The 23967-nt window shown below is 45.6% G+C and overlaps 1 protein-coding gene across 1 annotated transcript in view; it reads left to right on the top strand.

Moving 5' to 3' along the window:
• LOC146206522 (uncharacterized) overlaps positions 1 to 23967 on the top strand; it is a 79365-nt gene that overhangs the window by 48662 nt on the left and 6736 nt on the right. Inside the window, exon 6 of the mRNA XM_084587034.1 lies at positions 18817 to 18920. Coding sequence (XP_084443160.1) covers positions 18817 to 18920 — 104 coding nt within the window. The remainder of the gene's footprint in view (positions 1 to 18816; positions 18921 to 23967) is intronic.

Here is a 23967-nt window from a genome sequence, read left to right on the forward strand (position 1 = left end):
AATTCTTAGCGCACAGGGTCTCTGTGACAAACTCTTTATTCTTCTTGAATGTTTATTGATCAAAGTTACATGAAAGCATTCTCTAGTCACTGACCCTCCTGTGTAGCAGCGCAGAACTGCACGAATAATAAATATCTTGAAGGCCTTGCTAGGAATTAACCAGCACGATTACAACGACAACGACAGCTATCCGAAAATTTAGTCATCAAAGTTAGACAGGTTCTGAACTCTTGAAATTCGACATACATTGTAGTTTTTCCTGGACGGCAGAAGAGAGACAAAAGCAAATGGGCCGTCCATAGTAAAAACTAATTAATTGATATGTAAAGGTATTACTCTGGAAATAGCGCCCGTGAGGAGCGAATAACATCATCGACTCAAGGAATGTTTCTACTTACTGCAGAACTGATCAAGAGAAGCGTCAAAACTTGCTCCGTCATTTTATGCACTCGGGTTTTTCTGGAGAAAACAAATTTTTTGCGAATCACTTAAACTATGACAGCAAAACTCGACGATAATGCCACAAAGCCTTTAACTCACAGACAAGTGTTAGGCGCGGGTCATAACATCCATTATGTGGGGTCAGTAATCGTTCGTGCAGATAAAGGTATTTCGCAATAGCCACCTCTTGTATATTTTCTAGTTGTTTTCACACCTCCAAAAATGTTGTATAACATCTCAGTGATATTTTTGTGTAGATTAGCCGTATTTACGAACTTTTCTTTTTTTTACGTATACTTCATTGAAATGATGAGATGCAGCCCTTGGCCAATAAATAAATATGAAATTCCCATTTATGAACCTCCATAGTCTAATTGTTCACAACATGAACGTTTCTATTATCGAATCTAAATGGACGAAATTTTATCGAACTCTTGACCACTAAATGTTTTAAAATGAATACTTTCTGCACCATAAAATCAATACTTGCCGCACAAAAACTCGCCACAGGCCAGATAAAAACTATCACTTCCGCATGATTTCCGCTCATGCACAGTATATGGCATCTCAATGGGTACAGGTTAGTGAACGGCTTCGCGGGAAATATTTTGTTTTTTCCATAACATGCACCCGGTATGCTTCCTTTTTCTAATACTAGGTATCGATGGAGTAAAAATTTCCGGATTTTTCAAACAAGTGTCGTATGCAAAAGCTACGCATCCTTTTCTTTCTCTACTACAAACGATACTCAGAAGCATCCCCACAAAAAGGGTAAAAAAAGAAGGTTTAATACGGCTAAAACTAAGTAAGCATAGCCGTTCAGCGACTGTTCTGCAGGCGGTAATCGGCTGATGCTTATAGCCACTGCTAACACTGTATAGCGGTACTTTAGCTTTAAGTAAACTGTCCTTACAGTTCAGACGACACGAAGGTGTTGTCGTGACGCTGGGGCTATGTCGACCCGGCCTTCAATTGGTAGCGTGCAGAGACTCGGGGTTGAAGAAGGACTGAATCTTCGAAGTTGGTAAAATATGTACAAGCAGGTTTACTGGCACTTTGAGAAAACGTATTTACAAGAATATTTACATGAAGAAGAAGGGTACATCAGCAAAATGACAAGCGTTAAGAGTTCATAGCGAGAAGCGACTGGATGAGCCGTTTACCCAGGGCCCAGAGCGACATTTCGTGCTCTGCAGCGTCCTTAAAAACCCCCTATGTCCAGCCCCTCTCTGAAGATGCTGACCAACCAAATCCAGGGCACGCCCCTCAGGTATCGGCATCCAATCGAACACATCACTGCACTGATGGTCTGAAGCACTGACTGGTCCGGCATTCATTCGTTGGGCGTGATCACTTGTTGGCGGGAAAAGCTTGGGAACGGCGAGGAGAGGAGGTACATTTCTATTCTTCAGCAAAGAAACCACAGGCTGGTTCTGACAAGGGGTTTTACTTCTCAGAAACCCGAGTGCACGTGGCGCCGCATAGGGCTCCCAACATGGTCCCTTTTCGACAATTGCAAATCTCTCCTGCATTCCCGGGAAATCACTTAATGGCCGTATGAGTCATGCTCCTTTCTTGTCCTGCACGTCAGCGGACATGTCACTCTGTCGTCTCCTTTGGATAGGAGGCATTCATCACTGGAGGATAGCACTTCTCGACTGGAAGGGTGAACAAAAGAAAGAAAGCACTTCCTGCTATTTCCCGCAGGGGGACGTTTCTTTGTGTTTTTCCAGACGTTCTCTTGACAGGGTCAATTTGGCATTTGCAGGTTGTCCACATAGCAAAACATGCTTACAAAACAGGATTCCTGGAAACAGGCTCACTTAGAGCCATTGGACCATCACCACATATTCACAAAACTTATCCATGCCCACAGGCGAACAATAGAGCGCGCAAATGCGGATGTTTGGTCGTAACAGCCTCCTCCCCCGCCAGAAGAGACTCGGAGGGCAGCAGTCCCAGCTGCTGCATGAAGAGACGACTTAATGGCCTGCACGTGAACGCTTGAAGCTCGCTGTTGCTTGTCGCGTTGTCTTGATTGTTGTAGGCCAAATCGAGCTGTCTGAAACTCAACCACATGTCGAAGCAAGCACTCGGCTCCCGTCTGAAGAGACCAGGTTAAAAGAAAACTGCCATTGTTGTTCGAGAAAAGCCCACTCTCAAGACGTTCAGGACCCACGTATTCCTAGAAAACCAAACGTGCTGCTTTACATAGTCACACATATACAAGCGCACGAAAAAAAAAAAAACCTGATTATCAATTTGGATACATGGTGAGGAACATCTCGGACCGCTTAGAAAGAGCGGCTAAGCGCGTCCGCATTCCCATTTAACTTCCCCTTTTTGTATCTTATTTCAAAATTGTACTGCTGTAAAATCAAGCTCCACCTAAGAAGGCGACTGTTCTTCGATGTCGCAGTTTGCAGCCAAGCCAGGGGACAATGGTCCGTCTCTACGGTGAATTTGGCCCCTCCAAGATAGCACTGCAATTTTTGAATGGCCCATACAATGCAAGCGCATTCTTTCTCTGACGCGCAATAAGCCCTCTCTCTAGAACTCAGTTTTCTGCTCAAGTAGAGCACGGGGTGCTCATTACCGTCGTCATCTCTCTGGCAGAGAACAGCACCTAACCCTCGATCACTGGCATCACACTGGACCGTGAATTCTCGGCCATAGTCTGGAGCTCGCAATACCGGACGGCTAATCAGCACAGCCTTCAGGTTTACGAAGGAGGCTTCCTTTTGTTCGTCCCAGACTACATTTGTCGGTTCTGTCTTGCGGAGAGCGTCGGTCAGAGGCCTAGCCAAAGCTGAATAGTTAGGGATGCAGTGATTGTAGTACCCAGTCAGACCCAGGAATGCTCGAATTTCCGTCTTCGTGCTCGGCCGCGGGTAGTCTGCTACCGCAGAAATCTTAATCTCGCTGGGTTTCCTGAAACCTTGACCTACATTGTGACCCAAGTAGTCCACGGTCGCCCTTGCCAGGCAACATTTCTCGGCCTTTACGGTTAGTCCAGCTTGACGCAAAAGGCTCAGTACAGCTCTTAGATGTACCATATGGTCCGCCCATGAGTCGGAAAAAACCGCAATGTCGTCTAAATAAGGCACCGCGAATGTTTCACACCCCTTTAAAACCCTATCCATGAGTCGGGAAAGACAAAATGGAGCATTTTTGAGCCCGAAACTCATCATTGTTGGCTGGTAGCTGCCCGTCGGAGTGACGAAAGCCGCGTATCTGCTGGCGCGTTCAGTGAGCGGTACTTGCCAGTATCCTCGAGTAAGGTCCAGCGTAGTCACATATGCCGCTCTACTGACCTGTTCTACTCTCTCCTCAATATTCGGAATAGGATACACTTGATCCCTGGTGAGAGAATTTAGCTTTCGGTAGTCTACCACAGGCCTAGGGTCTTTACCTGGAGCTTCTACTAAGATCATAGGCGAAGCATAATCGCTTTCCGAGGGTTTTATTACTCCTAATTCCAGCATGCGAGTTACTTCCCTATCCAGAATTTCTCTTTGCCTTGGAGAAAATCGGTAGCACCTTGATCGCACTGGCACGTCTGAAGTCAGCTCAATATCGTGCTCAGTCAAATCAGTTCTGCCTGGCCTGTCCACGAAGCAGGCCTCAAACTCTGTTATTATCTCGCCCAGATCGGACAGCTGGGATTTCTTTAGTTCTCCTCTCTGCTCCGTCTTTCTGAGAAGCTCCTGAGCGTTGCTTCCTTTTCCGCTGAGGCAAATCAAGTTGTCCCCCATCTCCTCGGGGTTTAACGTTAGATTTACCCCGGCTTGCTCCATAGCTAAGTCCTCTCGGGTTCCACTTAAAAGTCTTGTGAGATTACTAGACACTGGCGGCAAGATGTTACTCTCAAGAACGTCCTCATTCCGCGTCTCATCAAGCTCACTTTCAAGTTGACTTATCTGAGATGCCTCGTTCTCAAACTTTTCTGACCCGCTATCTTCCGCTTCGACCACTGTTTTAACTGCCGCTTCCTCCGCTGTGGAATTTTCTGGTATGAGCAGTGTAGCTAGTTCTCGCGCCTTTGAACGTGTTAAGGCTTGCACAACTCTGTCTCCGAACAGGATGCCCCTCTTTCGCAGTAGCATGTCCGATTTGTTGGAAAACAAATACGGATAGCTTTCAGGAAGCTTTCCTGAAACGGCAGCCTCGGTTGTTAACTTGCCGAAAGGGCCCTCGATGACCACGTTCGCGATTGGCAAGCACACACTCTGTTCCTCCACTACCTGGCGGATCCACGCACACTGTCCTGTATAGTCGGAAGGCGACACATACGCCGGATGGACAACATCCATCGTTGCGGCCGAATCGCGCAGTACCTTGCAAGGCTTCCCGTTGACTACTAGGTCATGCAGGTAGGGTTCTAAAAGCTGCATATTTTCATCGCAGTCCCTGACATACGAGAAAGCAATCTTTTCTTTCCGGCAGTTGACGGCAATGTGACCCTGCTCATTACACCTAAAGCATGTGAGCGGCTTCCTAGCCTCAAGCTTTTTCTTTGTGTTCTGCGCGTTGGTCACTTCCCCACTTTTCTCACTGCCGTCCTTTCTAGGGCGTTTGCCTGAAGAAGCCTTCCTTTCTTCGTTTGCAAATCTAGCAAAGTGCCTTTTCTGACGGTTATTTACACTGAACGTGGGATTGCGGAGCCTATCTACTGCTGGGTTGCTGAATTGTCGGCGCGAGGCGTACTCCTCAATGAGTTCGGCAGCTTCAGTTGCCGACTTAATTTCGCCTCGGTCCTGTAACCAATTTCTTTCTTTTTCTGGGAGGCAGCTATAAAACTGCTCCAAAAGAATTCGCTCGACTACAGCGTCCCTATCACTGTAGGAATCTGTGCTCTTTAGCCACTCGCCCAAATTTACTCTTAAATTGTACAGGAATTCAGGGTAACTCTCGTCCCTGGACTTAGTAGCGTTCCGAAAACGTTGTCTGAACGCCTCGGCGCTAAGCCTATACTTTCTCAGAAGGCAAGCTTTGACCTTCTCGTAGTTGTCCGCGTCCTCCTTGCTTAGCCGCGCGACAACCTCCGCTGCCTCGCAGGGCAGAACCGTCAATAATCTCCGAGACCACGTGTCTCGCTGGAAGGACAGTTTTTCGCAAGTTCGCTCAAAGTTAGCCAGATACAGACCGATATCCCCTGATATCACATATGGCTGCATGTACTTTGACATCTTGAAATCTGCCTCCTTGTTGAGACGAGGTACCGCTAGCTGGGGACAATCGCCCGACCTCTTGCTCAACTCTAGTTCTAATTTCCGGAGCTCAATTTCTAGCTCCAGCTTTTTTGCTTCTCTTTCAATTTCACGCTCTTTCTGCTGTCTGAGCTGTTCCTTTTTTTGACCGATGAGGTTCCATGCTTCACTGAGCTCCTCATCATCGGTTCCTAGATCAGTGATTGCCTTTATAATCAAGGGTTTTCGTGCCAAACCACTTGTATCAATTCCCAATTCCTCACACAATAGCAACAGGTCCGGTTTCTGCAGCTTTTGTAGGTCCATGATCGCTCCGAGTGTCGGCTACTTCCAAAACAACTGTGCAAACTACCAACCTAAAGGCGTTTCCACACTCTCTTTACCAGTTCTAAAATCTAACCCTGTTCTAGAACCTGGTCCACATCAGAAGAAAAGCCAAGCACTCACCCACACATGCGATCGATGTTCCGAGCTGCCCTCTTGGCCGTTTGTTGCTCCTGCTTGTTGCTTGAGATGCCACCTCCGATCACAAGGTGTTGTGGCTTGTAGATTCAGATCCCAACGCTGGGCACCAGTTGTCGTGACGCTGGGGCTATGTCGACCCGGCCTTCAATTGGTAGCGTGCAGAGACTCGGGGTTGAAGAAGGACTGAATCTTCGAAGTTGGTAAAATATGTACAAGCAGGTTTACTGGCACTTTGAGAAAACGTATTTACAAGAATATTTACATGAAGAAGAAGGGTACATCAGCAAAATGACAAGCGTTAAGAGTTCATAGCGAGAAGCGACTGGATGAGCCGTTTACCCAGGGCCCAGAGCGACATTTCGTGCTCTGCAGCGTCCTTAAAAACCCCCTATGTCCAGCCCCTCTCTGAAGATGCTGACCAACCAAATCCAGGGCACGCCCCTCAGGTATCGGCATCCAATCGAACACATCACTGCACTGATGGTCTGAAGCACTGACTGGTCCGGCATTCATTCGTTGGGCGTGATCACTTGTTGGCGGGAAAAGCTTGGGAACGGCGAGGAGAGGAGGTACATTTCTATTCTTCAGCAAAGAAACCACAGGCTGGTTCTGACAAGGGGTTTTACTTCTCAGAAACCCGAGTGCACGTGGCGCCGCATAGGGCTCCCAACATGGTCCCTTTTCGACAATTGCAAATCTCTCCTGCATTCCCGGGAAATCACTTAATGGCCGTATGAGTCATGCTCCTTTCTTGTCCTGCACGTCAGCGGACATGTCACTCTGTCGTCTCCTTTGGATAGGAGGCATTCATCACTGGAGGATAGCACTTCTCGACTGGAAGGGTGAACAAAAGAAAGAAAGCACTTCCTGCTATTTCCCGCAGGGGGACGTTTCTTTGTGTTTTTCCAGACGTTCTCTTGACAGGGTCAATTTGGCATTTGCAGGTTGTCCACATAGCAAAACATGCTTACAAAACAGGATTCCTGGAAACAGGCTCACTTAGAGCCATTGGACCATCACCACATATTCACAAAACTTATCCATGCCCACAGGCGAACAATAGAGCGCGCAAATGCGGATGTTTGGTCGTAACAGTGTCGAGGGCATTTTGAAGGGAGAGGACGTCCCAGGAGGCGAGCCAGATGCGCGGCGATGGCGGTGGAGGCAAAGGGTAGGTAGGGGGACTGGAAGGCTGTGAAGCATTGTGTCAGGCAAGGTTGTATTTTCAATAACGGCTCGAAGGACGAGGACGAATATCAGAAGGACACAACACAGCGCTGACTGACAACTGATTTTATTTCCAGAAGTTGGCAAGTATATATACATGACTTGAAGCGTGACAGAAAAAAAAACAGATGTAATGCGCATGCCGAAACCAAAGCCAATTATCTCTCTTTACGCATTGCCAAGAACGCAAGCTCTTTGTCCGATAACGCAAGGGAAGGAGTGCTAATGCAACGCTCACCAAGCTCCAAAATTCTTTCGGCTTCAATAATTTCTCTTGTGATGCGGTCTTTATTTTTCCTGTAAGATTTGCATTTATCGAAAAGGGGTTTGCATTCTGTTTTACGTTCCTTAGTGCATGTGAGGCAGTGAAGAGGCAGGCTACGGTCCTTGGAATTTTCCACGTCCTTTTTATGTTCTCTTAATCTTTCATTAAGGTATCGTCCCGTTTGCCCTACATAAACTTTCCCACATGACAGAGCAATCTCGTAGACTAGTTCCTCAGTACAGTCAACAAATCTGTTATTATGTTTAGTTTTGTAAGCTCCAGTTGGCTCAGTCACGGGATGACTGACGCGACTAAGCATTGACAGCTTACACGGAGCTGAGAAGGCTACTCATACTTGAGAACGTTGTGCGATCTTTTTTAGATTATGTGACAGGGTATGAATGTACGGGATTACAACTGTCTTTTTCTGCTTGTTCGAGTTATCAGGTTGTTGGTTATTTTCGTTTTTTCGGTTCCTGCCTTAGCAAGCCTTCAGCAACGGAAACCAGCATATGGATCGGGTAGCCAATGGCCGCTAATCTAGATGATTGCTGGGCGAAACTAAAGTCAGTTAGGTGCTCACAGGATTTTTTTAGGGCATTCTTAAAAGAAGAGGCAACTACGGCTCTTTTTACCAGCTTAGAATGCGACGAATGAACCTGCAGTAGTGGCTTCTTGGAACGAGGTTCATACGCCCAACACACATGATTATCAGAAAATATAATTTTTAAGTCTAAAAACCGCCCCCCCCCCCTCCCCCCTTCTGGAAGTTAGTGAGTTAAAGTTAATGGATTACGACACTCACGAAAAATGGTGAGTGTATTAAAAACATCATGCTCGTAAAATCCAGAGCTGATGTCTAAAACCAGTAAAACGTTGTCTACGAATCTAAAAACTTTAAAAACGCTAGATCCCTCTAGACTGTCTTGCAGTAGCCGGTCATATTTAGCTAACAGTAAGTTGCTAAATATTGGAGCTATGCATGAGCCAATACATATGCCGTCTTTTTGAAGGTAAAAATTGTCTTTCTATTTAGTAAAAGTCTAATTAAGATAAAAAGTTAAAAGTTCTAAAACTCCACTACGTTTATTCCAGCGGAATTTTGAAAGGCCACCACTCCAAGTTCATCGATACATTCCTCGACACATTCTAACAGCTTATCTTGAGGCAGAGAGTAGCACAAATCCTTGATGTCAATTGACGTTGCACTGAGACGGTTCTTATGACAGGCGTTCAGAAAGTTAACATCTTCGGACATCTTCACCAGGGAAGGGTCATTTACCCACAAAAGGGCCAGTTTAGCTTGCAAGAAATGATAACACGCAAAGGGCATCCAGGCTTGTGAGTTTTTGCGAGAAGAACAAATCTAAATGGCTTTTGCTGCTATTGTCAATAAACTTTACCAGGTGTTGCAGGTTCAATCTGTCATATAGTTTCTTTGCTCTAGCTTTGAGCTTGGACAAATTAATATTATCACGAAGTTAAAAAACCTTTCGAAATGGCTTCATCCACTTTGGAGTTAAACAAACCAAAAAACCAAAAGATAAAACAGTGAACCCACCCTCTTTGTCAGTGGGCATAACACATAAGGAATGTTCCTTGAGAAAGTCCGCGACACGCATCACAGGAGAAATTATTGAAGCCGAACGAATTATGGAGCTTGGGGACCGTTGCATTAGCACTACTTCCCTTGCGCTATCGGACAAAGAGCTTGCGTTCTTGGCAATGCGTAAAAAGAGATAATTGGCTTTGGTTTCGGCATGCTCATTGCATCTGTTTTTTCTGTCACGCTTCAAGCACTGTGTATATACTTGCCAACTTCTGGAAGTAAAATCAGTTGTCAGTCAGCGCTGTGTTTGTGTCCTTCTGATCTTCGTCCTCGTCCTTCGCGCTGTTATTCCAAATGTATTACCAACTAGCCTGCACTTCTACGCTTGTTAAGGCTATATATTTGTGAAGACATGTACCGGTACAAGTGAAGTTTGTCAGGTATGCGAAGAAGAAGTCAGTGTGCGATGTGGAAGAAGAAGCGGGCGGCACGAAAGCCGCGCGCCACGGCACGTTCAAGGCCGTGTGAAACACATGCTGACAAAGCTTCAGAATGGGGCAGTAAATATTTGTCTTTAAAATATAGTAGTTTCCATGTTTTGTTCCCATAGAAGTTCCGTGCTTTTTCTGGGTATATTATAGGTTGATGACAATTTTGCTATTGTTCTCACCAGCCATAATCCTTTATGATCCGTTGAAAGCTCGGGTCCTTGGTTGTTGATGCATATCCAGTGCCTTTATCAGTGTTCGCAAGAGGGATTAATTACTTCCAGCTCTTTTAAAACTCGGTATCTGCCTGATAACACGGTATGGGCCACAGGGAGGCTGCAAATATTTAATATACGTATTTCTACAAAGTATGACATCAGACTAACCCGAGCGACACTCACCTAAGCGTTTCGCGCTGTCCGCATTTTCATTTTTTTTTTTTCATTTATTTAATTTGCTTCGACCTTGGAACCATTCTTTTGCAAGTTACTCGCCCAACGGGAGACGAGGAACAGAAATGGCAGTAGAGGAAGAAAATTTTAAAGTTTAACTCCCCACCCACGGGCTCCTTTTCTGTTCTGCTAAAGTTGGAGCTGCATAATTAGTGACAGGGGAGCCGGGGCGGGCAGACGGTGCTCACTTGTTAGTTATGCTGTTTTCTCAAGCCTGACAATCCTTACGCGCGAGGTCTACTGTTTTGTAGATTCGTCGCAAAATGAAAACACCGCAAGGAGCTTTAAACTTGCTTTCTCTAAGCGCCCTTTTATCAAGTGGCTGCCATATAATTAATTACTGACAGCCAGAAGATGTTCTAAAATTGCATATTTTCTTTGACGTCCACATCTGCTGGCACATATTTCGATCAACTTTGCCCTTTCGGAAGCAGCCGTTTCTAAAGGCTCCCCGCTTTTGATCAGGGTGGTGGGCGGATGAATGACCGCCAAATTGCATTATAGTCGAGCTCGTGTTACAAGAAGATATTCAAGAAGATGGGTTTTTTTTCCACCGATTTGCTCTCCCGTGTTCCTGCAGCTCGTGTATAACGCCATCGGAGCTTCATTTCTGTAGTTACCCGGAGTATTGCGTGGGGAGGCAACAAAATTGGTCATGGGACCCCTACGTCTATTGAATTGCTTGCGCAAACCCAGGCTCTCTTATGCAAGTAAGCGCATGCCCGTCAGGAAAAGAAAGCTTCATCTTTTAGGACTGATACTACGGATGTCATTATGAACGGGCTTCAAACCCGGCTTTGTGTACTCGGGCAGCTGTTTATTACGGCAATCGGGTCGGTAATCACGTGTTTTAACGTGAACTGTTTTGGGCGTTGTCATCTGCTCTTCAGCCAGGCTCTCGCATAATTTCACGGTTTTCGAATATTCCCAGAGTGGAGGCTAGTGTTCACGCCAAACCTAGGAAAGGCTCGCGTTGTGTCTCCCTAATGCCGCCTTTCACCGAATTACAGGGGCTGTCTCACATATTCGCATAGCAACATGTTTTTGCACAGTCCTGCCTGTCGTCCATTGAGAAACTACAAGAAACCATGCACTCACGGGGCCATCTGGTCCCGCCAGTGCATCACGTCAGTCAGACGGCTCGATTCTCATCTGAGAATCGAACCGTCCACAATTAATTTTTACGAAACGTGTGGTGCCAATTGAGCCATAGGCCAATACTTTCTTCCTTGCACGAAAAAATAGATGCCGGTTTTACCTGCTAGGCTGCATGTTAGCTGTACGGAAACTATAATGAAGGAAAATGCGTGCGTCAAGAGAGTGTACCTTTAGGGAGGGTGAACTTGCCCCGCACATGCTGCACACAATCATATACTGCTTTAAGTACACATATGCAGAAAGCCAAAAGTAACGGAAACGAAAAAAGAAGTATTTTTTTTTTTAGTTTGTAGCGAATATCAGTTGTAAAAAAATAATTATTCTCTGAGTGAGTGATAATTCATTACAACGTTAATTAACGTTGTAATGAAAGGCTGTAAAGAAACGTTGTAAAAACTGAAAGGCTAAGGGAACATTCGTGTGCCGCATTGTCGGCTCCAAGAAACCTGGCGACCAATTGCTCTCGTTAAAAAACGGAAGACGATCAACAGGACTCGAGGGGTACCCTTTGTGCTCCAAGGTTCACCGAAACCAAGGTGCTGGCTGGCCCAAAAGACAGTTTTAAAAGACAGATTATCGAAGCACTCAAGACGATTTCGGGGGAAGAAGGGGAATGCGTGAGTGTTCCGTCGGTGGCGCTCAACAGGAAGGAGATGATTCTGCTTCGTTCGGACAATGTGACAAGAAGATACACGCAATTTGGCATTATTTTCGCTTTCTTTTCGTTTTATTTTTTCCTTCTGAATTTCTTGGCATTTTTTCCGAATCTTTTGTTTTCCTCTTCTTCTTATTGTAACCCTACGTTTTTGTGATGCATTCTTCTTCTTCTTCGTATCACAAATAACAAACAGCCAGTTGGTAGCGAACGCATCATTGGTGTGAACGTCTTGATTTAATCTCTTGTGTGTGTGTTGTGTTTGTGTATACCCATGCAGCGCCAGAGGTCGTCGGAGTCTGTTACACATCTTGGATGAACCTAGCTCAATCTTATTACTACCTAGCCACATGCGCGGGGAGCAGAAATTTGAATAGTGGGGTGAAACGACTAAGCGTTCTTTGATTTATTTTTTTAATTTTAACGCCTATAAGGCTTCCAGTAGCGCTACTTCCTCCTTTTTTCCTTTCAATTGAAGGTTTTTATCACCGTCCTTCACCACTCGAAAAATACTTGAAACGCACCCTCAAATCACAAGAACAGTGCCAGCTTGAGGGGTCGCCAGAGGCGAAATGCGTAAAAGTTGTATGTTACCATCAATCTGTTTCAACAGATGTAGAACTGTGAACGAATTAAATGTCGCGCGATTAATATAGGAGAAAACTACGCGTTGCATACAAATTGTCTATAGTGATTAGTATAGGATCATTTATTTGTTTACTAAAGTCATGGATTTGTTTTCGTTTATGGGCCTGTAGAGTCCCAAAGCGTCTCAGCCTATGAGCCTATAAGGTCAGGTATTAGTTTACTAAGGTCACAGTTTTGTTTTCGTTAATGGAGTCTGAATACAGAGTGCCGAGCAATTTCGACCACCTGGGCTTTTGATACCTTGCACTCGTATTGCATGCGGGCGTCTTGCATTTTGCCTCCATGGAAAAGCGGCCGCCGCGGCCGATATTGAATTAGGGTCTCTGGGTTCAACAGCCGAGCGACCTAACCACTGAGCCACTGCGGCGGGGCACATCACGCATTTCATACACACTATTTTGCCCACTGCTTTGTTGCAGCGACAGTTCTTCGTTTTTACTAACGAACAGCAGGACATGCGCGTTAATAATTCCCATAAATGATCGGAGAGCTAAGCGGACATCGCAAAAGGAAACGGGCCCGATAGCGGGAAACTCATGGCGCGCCTTTTATGCGCCGGCATCTCAAAGAGCAAGAAAAATCGAAGTAAGCGAAATTACAGCCAAAGCAGTGGGCGGTACCTTACAAACATGTACGGTTTCTCAAAACTTGCTACAAACACGCATACGAGTATAGTTCGGTCGTCAGTGTGAAATAAACGTTTATTACGCCATGAGGCGTTGCAAACTAGCGCTGAGTTATGTTACGCTCTGTTTATTTCGGTAAGGCGCAGTGCTAACGCGAATTGATGATCATCGACTTACGAACATCGAAACATTTATGAAACAGTGAACTGTGGCGTGTAATCGACCGCCTCGTGCAAACTACCCGCTTCGTGAGAAACAAATTTTTTTATCTGATTTACACTAAGTAATGGTCTTCGGGCTTAGATTTTTTTTTTTTTTTGGTTACATCGATTTTGACTTACAGGTAGCAGTTCACTTTTTTGACTCGTCGCACTGCGATGATTTTGTATTCGTGTCTTCTCTAAAAACTTCAGCGGAGAGCTGCGTAGCCTCACGCTTGGCGATAGTTCGCGACTGCTGCAGCCTTCGAAGCATTGGTATCTGCGCCCAATATTCTTCTTCACTTTAGTAATGAGTGTTACACAGTTCCGGTTACGCCACCGTGCTCTCAACTATATGAACGAGTGCACCACTGGCGGTTTTCAAATGGGAAACCATTCTAGGGTACACAAGACGGTCCAAAAGCACACGCCATGAAACGGCAGCAAAGCAAGTCCAGCGCGCGTGAGCGCCTTCAAGCTTTTTTATTTAGCCGCCAGGCGACGCGACCTATTTCGTGAAACTGCATTGCACGGTGGCTATATATATGAAAGTCCGTGCAAGAAGGTATATTTGTATACGGCACCAGAGTGACACTGCACGAGCTTTTTTTTTTTTTGTGTGTGTGTTTAACCTTGCAGAATCGAGAAACCCGATCAACATTTTCCAGCTTGTTTTGTAACAAAGAATATTTTTTGCAACCTACCATTAATTCTTGAGACACTCGATAAAAATGTAGAATCACAGCAATTTGGTTTTTTTTTTCTTCTTAGGGTACGACTGGCTTTTCCCCTTTAATTAACTTGACACATGACAGGACAAGGAGCTTATTTGATTAGCCTGCTTTGGACAACCTAGATTTTGCGCTTCAAAGTTGTGCATCAGAAAATAAATGCAAGGTTTTACTAGCCTGGACCCCAGACGGTAAAAAGCAATGTTGATTTTGACGAGCTTGGAACGATCGGAACTACATTTCATCTTTTTTTTTTTTGACCGAGTGAGAAATTGCCAGCAGATATGGGCGGGAATAAGAAGCAGCCTCCTGTCCAACAACTGCGACTCCTCCGCTTTCGGTGATGTCGTAGTAGCACTCTCTCTTACGTTAAGTTTAGGAAGAATATACTCTTTGGTACAAAGAAAGGCAGACAATTTTGATCGCTTTTCACGTTCCTGAAATGTTAAACAAAGGCAAACATTTCAGCAGTGTCAAAAGGATATCATATACAAGACACGTACATACCTCCTGCGAGCACACATAGAACAAACTGGGCAATGTTTGAATATTCGGTTTCTGGGAGCACTTAAATGGCAGACCGTTTGATATGGCGGATATACTGCCGCGAATTCAGAAATTGCCGCTCTATTTAAGAAACGAAGGCTGATCATTGTTTCTACATAGCAAAAACACCCCAGAAAGGTGATGGAAGCATTTCGCGTTGGCTCGGGTCGAAACTGCGTCAGCAAGCCTTCGATCTTGTTTTCCAAGAAATAGGCGATCTTTCGAAATGAAGATTGCCTTCTTATTTAGTTTTGAACCTTTGTTATAAATGGTAGCTTTTTTTTTTTTTTTCGCTCTTGTTTTGCATTCAAGCGTTCATTTTTATTTCACACAAATTATTTTTGAGAACAGCGCATCTTCTATCCCTTCTTTCTCGGTCTTCCTAAACTTTGCGCCCATTATTTCATCATGACCAGCATTTAACTTGCCCACTTTTCCATTATGTTGCCTTACGATTTCCTTGCCCTCGGTGACTGTTGGGTACCTTAAAAATACATGTGCTGTGAAAAGCAAATTAAAGGCATTCTTAGCGAAAATTTTTAATTAAATTGCCCCCCTTGTCATGCATGCTTGAATCGATAAGTGCAGAATAATTGCCATTCTGCGCATTCCACAGCGCACCAATAAACCTTCAGCATTGCTTTTCGGATCCAGAGAAATTTGTTTCAAAGTCGCCGTCCATTTAGCTTTCACAGCACCTACACATAACTCATGAGCATCCCCTTATTATTTATATCCCTGTCTGCTCACATACTTCCTTCAACATAGAGGCTGTGGTGTATCTGCACTGCGATCTACACAAGTACATATTTAGCGGAAAAGTCGTAGCAGCGGTTCAAAGCTTTAATGTCTGCGGGCGATATCGTACTGTTAGCAGGTGGCCAGGAAGATTTGCAGGGTTAATTTTTGTCTAGGCGAAGGAAATGCTCCGGGCTTCTGTTTTAGCAAAATTAAGTCCAGTCTCACAATTTTCAACGATTCAACCAATCAGGTGCTTACAATAAAAGGCCATGAAATACTCAGAGAAGCAGAATACAAAGTCGTCGGGGTATGGGTAAACGAAGGACTTACGTACATAGAAATGCACGAAGAGCTTGTTAGGGCAAAAGGGCGAGAAGATGCCGAGATAATGAAACATTGGGCATTAGAGGGGGGGGGGGGGGGGGGCATGATGGATATCAAGTACTGAGGTTCCAGAAAGAAAAAGTTATGCTAGGACTTACTTTCAGGGATGCGGTTTTATGCCTACAGCAAAGGTGCAGTTGCGATTAGAAATGAGAGAAAGAGCTGTTGGAAGATTAGCACTAGGTTCCCATAACAGAACCAGAAACAAGGCAGCATAGGAAAATATGTGTTCGGCATCTTTAGACGCACGGGAAACCCGAGTAAGATACTGTATCAAGAACGCCTGAGAACAAAACTAGACCATAACAGGTGGGGCATCTTTTGAAGCTAGGGTTGCGAGTACCATTTTATATCAAGAACGCCTGAGAAAATTGGACGATGACAGGTCGGCAGTTAGGACAGTTTCATTTTTATACCAAAAACGCCGTTGACTCATAATTGCGGAAGAGAACTAGAAAACTAACCACATATGCAGGACACAAGGACGGAGAATGAAATGCTTTAAACGACAGATTAAAAAACATAGGAGGTAAAAACTAGATTAATACGAAAAAACTTCCAAGAACCCCTGTGGAATCTACACTTCACAAAAGCGAAATCCTAAGCGTTGCTGCTGCACACGGTGCATCACGTTTGCTTTCATTATCATTGCTACTGTCATCATTGTCATTATCACTAACTGCAGAGTCATTGTCAGCGCTATCATCCTCACCGAAGACAAGGAGAATCATAATGTGCGTTTCACGATCCTGGGCGTGGAAGACTAGTGATTTTTATGCCTCTATGTACTTTGTTGACCAGCAATGAAGAAAAACAAATCCCGGGCGTGGCGCAGCGTGTTAAAGCGCCCGGTTGGGGATCCAAGGGACGGAGGTTCGATTCCCTGTGGAGACAGGTTTTATGTATTCATTTTTAACTATCTTCCTCAAGGTAGACAAGGAGAATTACGATTAGTATGGTTTGTTTCGGTTTCGGGTGAGGACGTCATTTGATTGACAGCTTTAGTGCGACCGGACGGACGCCGACAGTATGAGCCATTAAAGGCTTTCGCCTTAAAATACAATAGAAAAGAAGCACGATGTAGAACTATATCGAAACTGCAAAGGACTGATCAGGAAGGAGTCATTTTATGACAACTCAAGAGGCAGCGCCCTACTCTTCGAAGCTAGATCAGGGCGCTTCTGAAAGCACAGCTTAATTTAGCCAAGAATATGGCGCATGTGCTGTGTGTGTTAAATCCGTTGAAATAATTGAGCATCTTCTATCTGAACGTGATGGTACCCATCCGGATGTCGATGCAGGCACAATGACTCTCAACAAGGCCCTAGCATTTAGAGATAAAAATTTCCGGGTGAATGAATCTGCCGTGAAAGTTAGAAAATGCCATAGGAAGATTGGTGGCTGAAAAGTAGGGAGTTGATATAAGGTAGCAATAAAAGTGTAAAAAAGAAAAGAAAGAAAAATGGATCTATGTATAAAAACATAAAAGACAACGAAAAAAATCCGAACAAGTGGCAACTGCCATCACCCTGTTTCAAAGGTGACGTTCCTATAATCCATCGATCCATCCCATCCATCCGTCCGTCCGTCCGTCTTATCCCTCCGCCCGTCTATTGCATCCAACCATTAATATTGATTGATTGATTGATTAATTGATTGATTGATTGAGGGACGGACAGACGGATGTATGGAAGGATGGACGGACTGACGGGTGGATGGGTGGATGGACAGATGGATGGATGGATGGACGGACGGACGGACGGACGGGTGGATGGGTGGATGGATGGATGGATGGATGGATGGATGGATGGATGGATGGATGGATGGATGGACGGACGGGTGGATGGATGGACGGATGGATGGATGGATAGATGGATGGATGGATGGATGGATGGATGGATGGATGGACGGACGGACTGGACTGAAGGACGGATGGACGGATGGACGGATGGACGGATGGACGGATGGATGGATGGATGGATGGATGGATGGATGGATGGATGGATGGATGGACGGACGGACGGACGGACGGACGGACGGACGGACGGACGGACGGACGGGCGGTCCCGTCATAATCATCAGCAGCAGCAGCGAACTATACCCACTTCAAGGCGAAGGCCTCTCCCATATTCCTCCAATTATTCCGGTCCTGTGGTACTTGCATCCAATTGACCCCTGCGACCTTCTTAACCTCATCTGCTCACCTAAATTTATGCCGGCCCCTGCTACGCTTTCCTTCCCTTGGAATCCATTTTGTGACCCTAAGCGACCATTGATTATCCTCTCTTCGCACAGCATGCCCTGCCCAAGCCCAATTCTTCTTCTTGATTTCCACTAGAATGTAATTAACTCGAGTTATTTCTCTGACCCACTCTGTACGCTCCCTATCTTTTAACGTTACAATTAGCACTTTTCGTTCCATAGCCCTCTGCGTTGTACTCAACTCCCGCTCCATCAGTCTATCCCAACCATCTGTCCCATCCGTCCGCCCCATCCGTCCGCCCCATCCATCCGCCCCATCCGTCCGCCCCATCCTTCTGTCCCATCCTTCCGCCCCATCCATCCATCCGCCCATTTGTATGTCGTGCATCCGTTCATCCGTCCATCCATCCATCCATACATCCATGCATCCATACATGGGGATTTTTGACACATAGACTGTCTATTTGGCAAAACGATGGTATATTAAACTCGAGATGTCTTCTCTAATTGCAGGGATGAGTACTATGCACTACAATGCTTATGTGTCTTCTTAAAGCCACATTGTGAACACAAGAGAAGAACATAGCAATACGCGAAGCAAAGCAATCGCGAATAATTTCAGGCCGATCAAAAAGTTCAAAGACGATCCTGATAATATGTCTTGCATGCAGCAACTAACTGGAAAGCTCAATGCAAGTTTAAAAATGGTGTTTCTACAGTACACTAAATGCACGTCATGACGACCCCCTGACAACAGAAATAGGAATTCAAAGCTCTCAAATTTCACCCTGTAACTTCTCTGAGCTGCGTACTTTTTTCCTTGTACAGTGTACACAGGCTCCGGAGACAAGGTTGCCCGCATGTTCGAGGCCAAATCGGGTACCTTGAAGCGGTCCTTTCGAGGACACGAACACGGCGTTGTCTGTATTCAGGTATGTGCACTATTTCTGCTCTGACCGTAGCGGTGGCCTAGCGGTCTTAGCCTCCGCCTCACATGCGGGGGCTGCCGCCAATGGGCACCCAATGGTTGCACAGTGGGTGCAACCTTTCCTGTGCTCTGGTGCTTGGCATCTCTGGGATGAAATGCTTGGGAAATGAGTCTTTGACTGCATCTTGAGTAGGGCAAAACGCCATGTGCTATGGCGACCTTTAGCCCATCAAAATCAAGCATCACTACCACTCTGACATCTTTTGCCGGATACATGTTCAAGCCTGAGGAGAGGAGCGTGGTCGTAGTATAATCAAGCCTGGTCCGAGGTTCCTTTCATGAAAGAGCGGGGCATTGCCTTCACAGTAGTGCATGTCGCAGGAGGAGGCCTGAGCCCAGAGGCACTCATAAATTCCTGACCACACACTGGAGGGAACTAGTTTCGCTATGGGGATCCAAGTAGCCCATTCTGTACGCTCGCAGTGTCAAAATATTTAAATGTCGCACCCTCGCGAGTGTGGTTGTTTGCTGTGCTGACAGCCCTACCTTTGTAATAATGTCGACTTTGGCAGTGGCTTTGAGGGAGGTTGGCTCACTAATTGATGCCCTACCCCCATCGTGCTCTTACATGACCTCCGGCTGCTCGATAAATTTCATTACCCTAAAAAGAACGGAAGGCTATGCTTCCAAAATGACAATCCGCTATTCATAAATGCATATACTATATGCTGCGCAATATTTTATATTGCCAAACTGAGTAATACTTCTTTCAAGGTCTCCTGCTCTAGGTACCTTACTTTATAACACTGTCCCAATTTTCCACAGTGTTTCCTTAAAACAGTAATGAAATTTTCAGCGGTAGACGGCTCTTCAATTCACTTAGCCAAGCCCTCAGTCGGGCAGCTCTTGTGAATTTGTGGGTCTCCTACAGGCACACACTGTAGATGTAGATACGTCTGCCTTGGTATACTGAACGACCACACTTTTAATACTGTTTCAAGCAATTTGCCGAAGGGAGAGAGAGATGCCTTGCTTCGAACCGAGGAGAGAAAACTCGAAAGGCTTCGTACAAGACTCCGTCCTCAAAGGCGCAATCTTTCTACTTCGCCCCTTGTTTTTGAAACCTACGATTCACATATTGGCTAAGCTCATCACCCAATTGTTGCGCAGTGTGAAGGAACCAGGAACACACGTTCAGGTCAATGGCAGCTTCGTTCAACTATTGCCTCGGACCTTGTAACCTTGCGTGAATCTCTGCCTGCACAGCGCAGCTGCACGGTGTGCCGGCCACACAATGTTTTTACACAGTGTTGGCGGTAAAGTTCGAAAACAGTGTCCACTTCACTCCGGCGTACATGGTAAGCTCGTTACATCATGTTAGCAGTAACCTAATACGTTTGCAAACACTTCCACATTCTAAGCAACCTTACTTCGGTGGAGCAACTCCGCTCTTAGGATTGACCGTAGGCTTAGAGACAGGGAATTAGTAAACCTAACCAGCTTTGAGTTGCGACATTTTGGACCACATTGCAACATAACCGATTAGGGAAAGCTGAAGGCCGGGTTTAACTCAGATGTTGGCGGCCTTCAATTTTAAGAAATAAAATTTCCCCGGCAACAAATAATAAAACGCTGAATTGAGAATTAAGTTTATTAAGCGTCTAATTATGGATATTTTCCACCTACATAATACCCGTCTTTGTGAACACCCTGTGTGCATGAGCAGTACTGGCGTAACTCTCACAATCTAAAACAAAACTCTGCAAACGTTTTTCAAAAATGTCCCCTGCTTACAACGTATCGGCCTTGATACATTCACAACAGGAAAAGCCGGCGCTTACTGGGTAGTGCGGTCTGAAACAAACCTCCACTGCTAACAGTTACGAGGTAGTTTAAGCAAACTGCAAAACGTGAGCGCAAACTTTATTGTTGCAACATAAGACGCAAGCAATTAACGCGCCTTGCGCCACCATGTTTCCAACTGACCAGCTTCCATTAGATTTTGTTGTTGTTGTTGTTTCAAACTTCCGGTGGGCTTTGGAGAAGTAAAAAAAAAAAAAAAAGAGGCTTATGTCCAGCCAACCTATGCAAGTTGGTCATATGGCTTCCCCTTTGATCCCTTCGAAGCTGCAGTAATCTCCCGGCGCCCACTAATCTCCCGGCTCCCACTCGGGCAAAGCGCTTTGCTCTTGCATATAACAGATTAGTTTGCTTTGTGTTCAACAAGCACTTGATGTACATAGGCCAGCCGTAATGGCAGTTTAAAAAGAATGCCAAGAACAGAAACGGCTGCTGAACTGAGTTTCCCCAGCGGGGGAAAGTTGCCGCAAAGCTTTTATAGTTAGGAGCTTTTAACTTGCGTGTCCACTTTCAGGCATAGGTTGTGCGTACTGTGCTCGGCGCATGATGGTCTTAGTTGCTTACGTGCCATAAAAAAAACACAACTTTCTCCGTAACCGGATATATGCCTATTCCACACACATTAAACAGCCATTGAGATAGCTTAATTGACAGACGTATTTGCCGACAGGGCGCCATGGTAATAGAATGCAAGAAAAGGAGGAGATGCCACGTCATAATACGGATGTGATGCAGCGCGAATTTTTATTTTTTTTGCTCATGTCACGTCTCCACGCGATGAAAGATGGAGGCTGTGTACCGTGAGCCATGTGTGAACGGCATGCTTCCGATGAATCGCAGTCGGTCGCGGTATCGGTCAACATTTATTTGGATAGAACAGAAGCTTGTGAAAACATCAGTGAAATCCTCTAAACACCCAGCGCCAGTACTACAGGATATATCATGAATGTCCGGTCCCTTTCGTTGCAAAGAGGTCATCCTTAATTTAACGTGACTGCGCCTAGACTTCACGTCATGGGCAGTCACAGAATACTCTTATTGTAGACGTCGATGAAGTCACAGGGTCAGGCACGCTGTCTTATGCTGACTATTTCCAGCATCGACGTTGTAGCAGTCGGTGTTCTGAGCAAACGATCCCGAGCATGCCCCATGATAGTTATTAGTTGGGAAATGACATGACCGGGCGCGGATTGGTCGGTGGCTTGTTTGACGTAACGAGACCACGTTACATGGCCGAGTTCAATGCGGCCTTACGGAGGGGAGGATAGGAATCAAACTCGAGACCTCAATCCCATCTCGACTTAGACGTGCTACCGCTATAGGCCACTCTGGCACTTTCGTACGGACTGGCTGTGCATGTCGGATGGTCTTCCATATAATGGTGTAGCTTACGAGTGTATGAGTATGCGTTAGGCAAGGGGCACAAATTAAAGCACTAATGATTGGGTAAGTATGAAAGCGCGTGTACGTGAATAAGGATCCTCAAGTGGAGCCGTAGACGGCAGGCATTAAAGATGCAGCGTCATAAAGACGGAGCTTAAATGTTTTCTCTAATTCTTTTTTTCTCAGTGCTGGCAAGACATTTCAACTCCGGAGAAGCTCTCAAGAGCTCTACCCAGAACAAAACAAAAATATAACAGTTATAAACGTTCCTCGGCACCTCTAGACGGAGCGATGCCTCCAACGAATATCTCAGGGAGGATATAAAGAGCGCACAGTTGAGCATGTATGTCTCTTTTCAAATAGTAGCCTCAAGCTGGGCGCCTGTAGTCAGTCCGGCAGAAACATGTTTACTTTCGGACCGGGTCTTGCGCTGTAGAAATGAGCCATTTGCGCAAATGCGGTAGCCTGGGTTTTAGCGGCGAAATAACGCGCCATATGCGACATATGCGAGGCAGCCACTTAACGCAGCGATATAGCATGCCACGCCATGTGCACGCACGCACGCCGTTTCTATGTTGTTTTCGCAAGACGCTGTGCAGTGTTCTATGCTTATGCCGAACCACTAATGCCGTGGCTTAAATGCAAGCGCCAGCAGGACCAAGAAAAATAGTTATTTAAATACCGGACGACTTGCAATATGCAGAAACAGGCGCTTCAGGTTATCTTTCAGCGAAATTTTGTCCCCGGCAAAGCGGGGCTGTGCTGCACACGCTAGCGCTTGTCGCCTCAAATGCCACATTTAGTCAGGCTTAGATATTGCGGGTTTCGCAAAGCGTTGAGGGCCACAAAGCGCCGCCGCAGATACATAGGATAAAGGTTCGCTCAGAACTTTTACGTGTCTGGGAAACGAGGAGATGTAAGCCCGTATCTGCAAACGGTACTGTTCAGCGCAGGAGGAAATGTTAAAACGCAGTCATTGGGCGGGGGTAGCAAGACCACACACAGAGCAGCATTAAGTATAAGGGTGGGCTTGTACCTGGTTTGAAGTGGTTTGAAGCGAGGGACAAGGATTTGTTTCGAGGAACGCCTTAGAACAATACCAAACATAGATGGGCAATAGGAAATGTTTTGATATTTGTTCCCAGAAAGCAGTAATGAATGAGATTGCAAAGGAAAAAAGCAGAAAAATTGATCTTATTTGCAGTAACATTTAGATGGCGATGAAGGCCAGGCGATTCAACAATGAGCCAGATGCAGATTCTTTACCTGTAAATTCGATGGAAAGAAGGCCAACTACGCGGCAGTATAAGATGTGTGGTAGATCGTATATAGGGTTTAATGCCCTAAGGCGACGCCGTTGGGGAAGGCTCCGGAAAGTTCAACCACCTAGAGCTCTTCACCGTGCACTGTCACCGCACAGTAGATGAGTGTCTTGCGTTCCGCCTCAATTAAAATGAGACCACCCGTGACCGGGATCAAAAACGCTTCTTCGGACTCAGTAGCCCCAACTACTCTCACCGCGGCGGAGCTTCTCTGTATAGAAGGACTAAGAGCAAAGCAGAGACGCGAACATTTAGGCAGGAATAAAAATTCTAGGATTCTTGAAACTCTGCGAACGGTTACTTTTTTGGTCAGACATGTGCCGTGTCACAGCGTGTTTACCATGGGCAGCATGTACGTGAAGCATTACGGAAGACGCGTACTGTTTTACTAATCTAAATTTCATTCCTATTTTTCTTGGAAACTGTGCTGATTCCCGGTGACACCGAAATAGGGGTAATAACTTCAGATGGTAGATGAAATGAAAT

Source organism: Amblyomma maculatum, chromosome 1 (assembly GCF_055883805.1).
Source record: "Amblyomma maculatum isolate TAMU_Amacu chromosome 1, ASM5588380v1, whole genome shotgun sequence".
Taxonomy (NCBI): Eukaryota; Metazoa; Arthropoda; class Arachnida; order Ixodida; family Ixodidae; genus Amblyomma; species Amblyomma maculatum.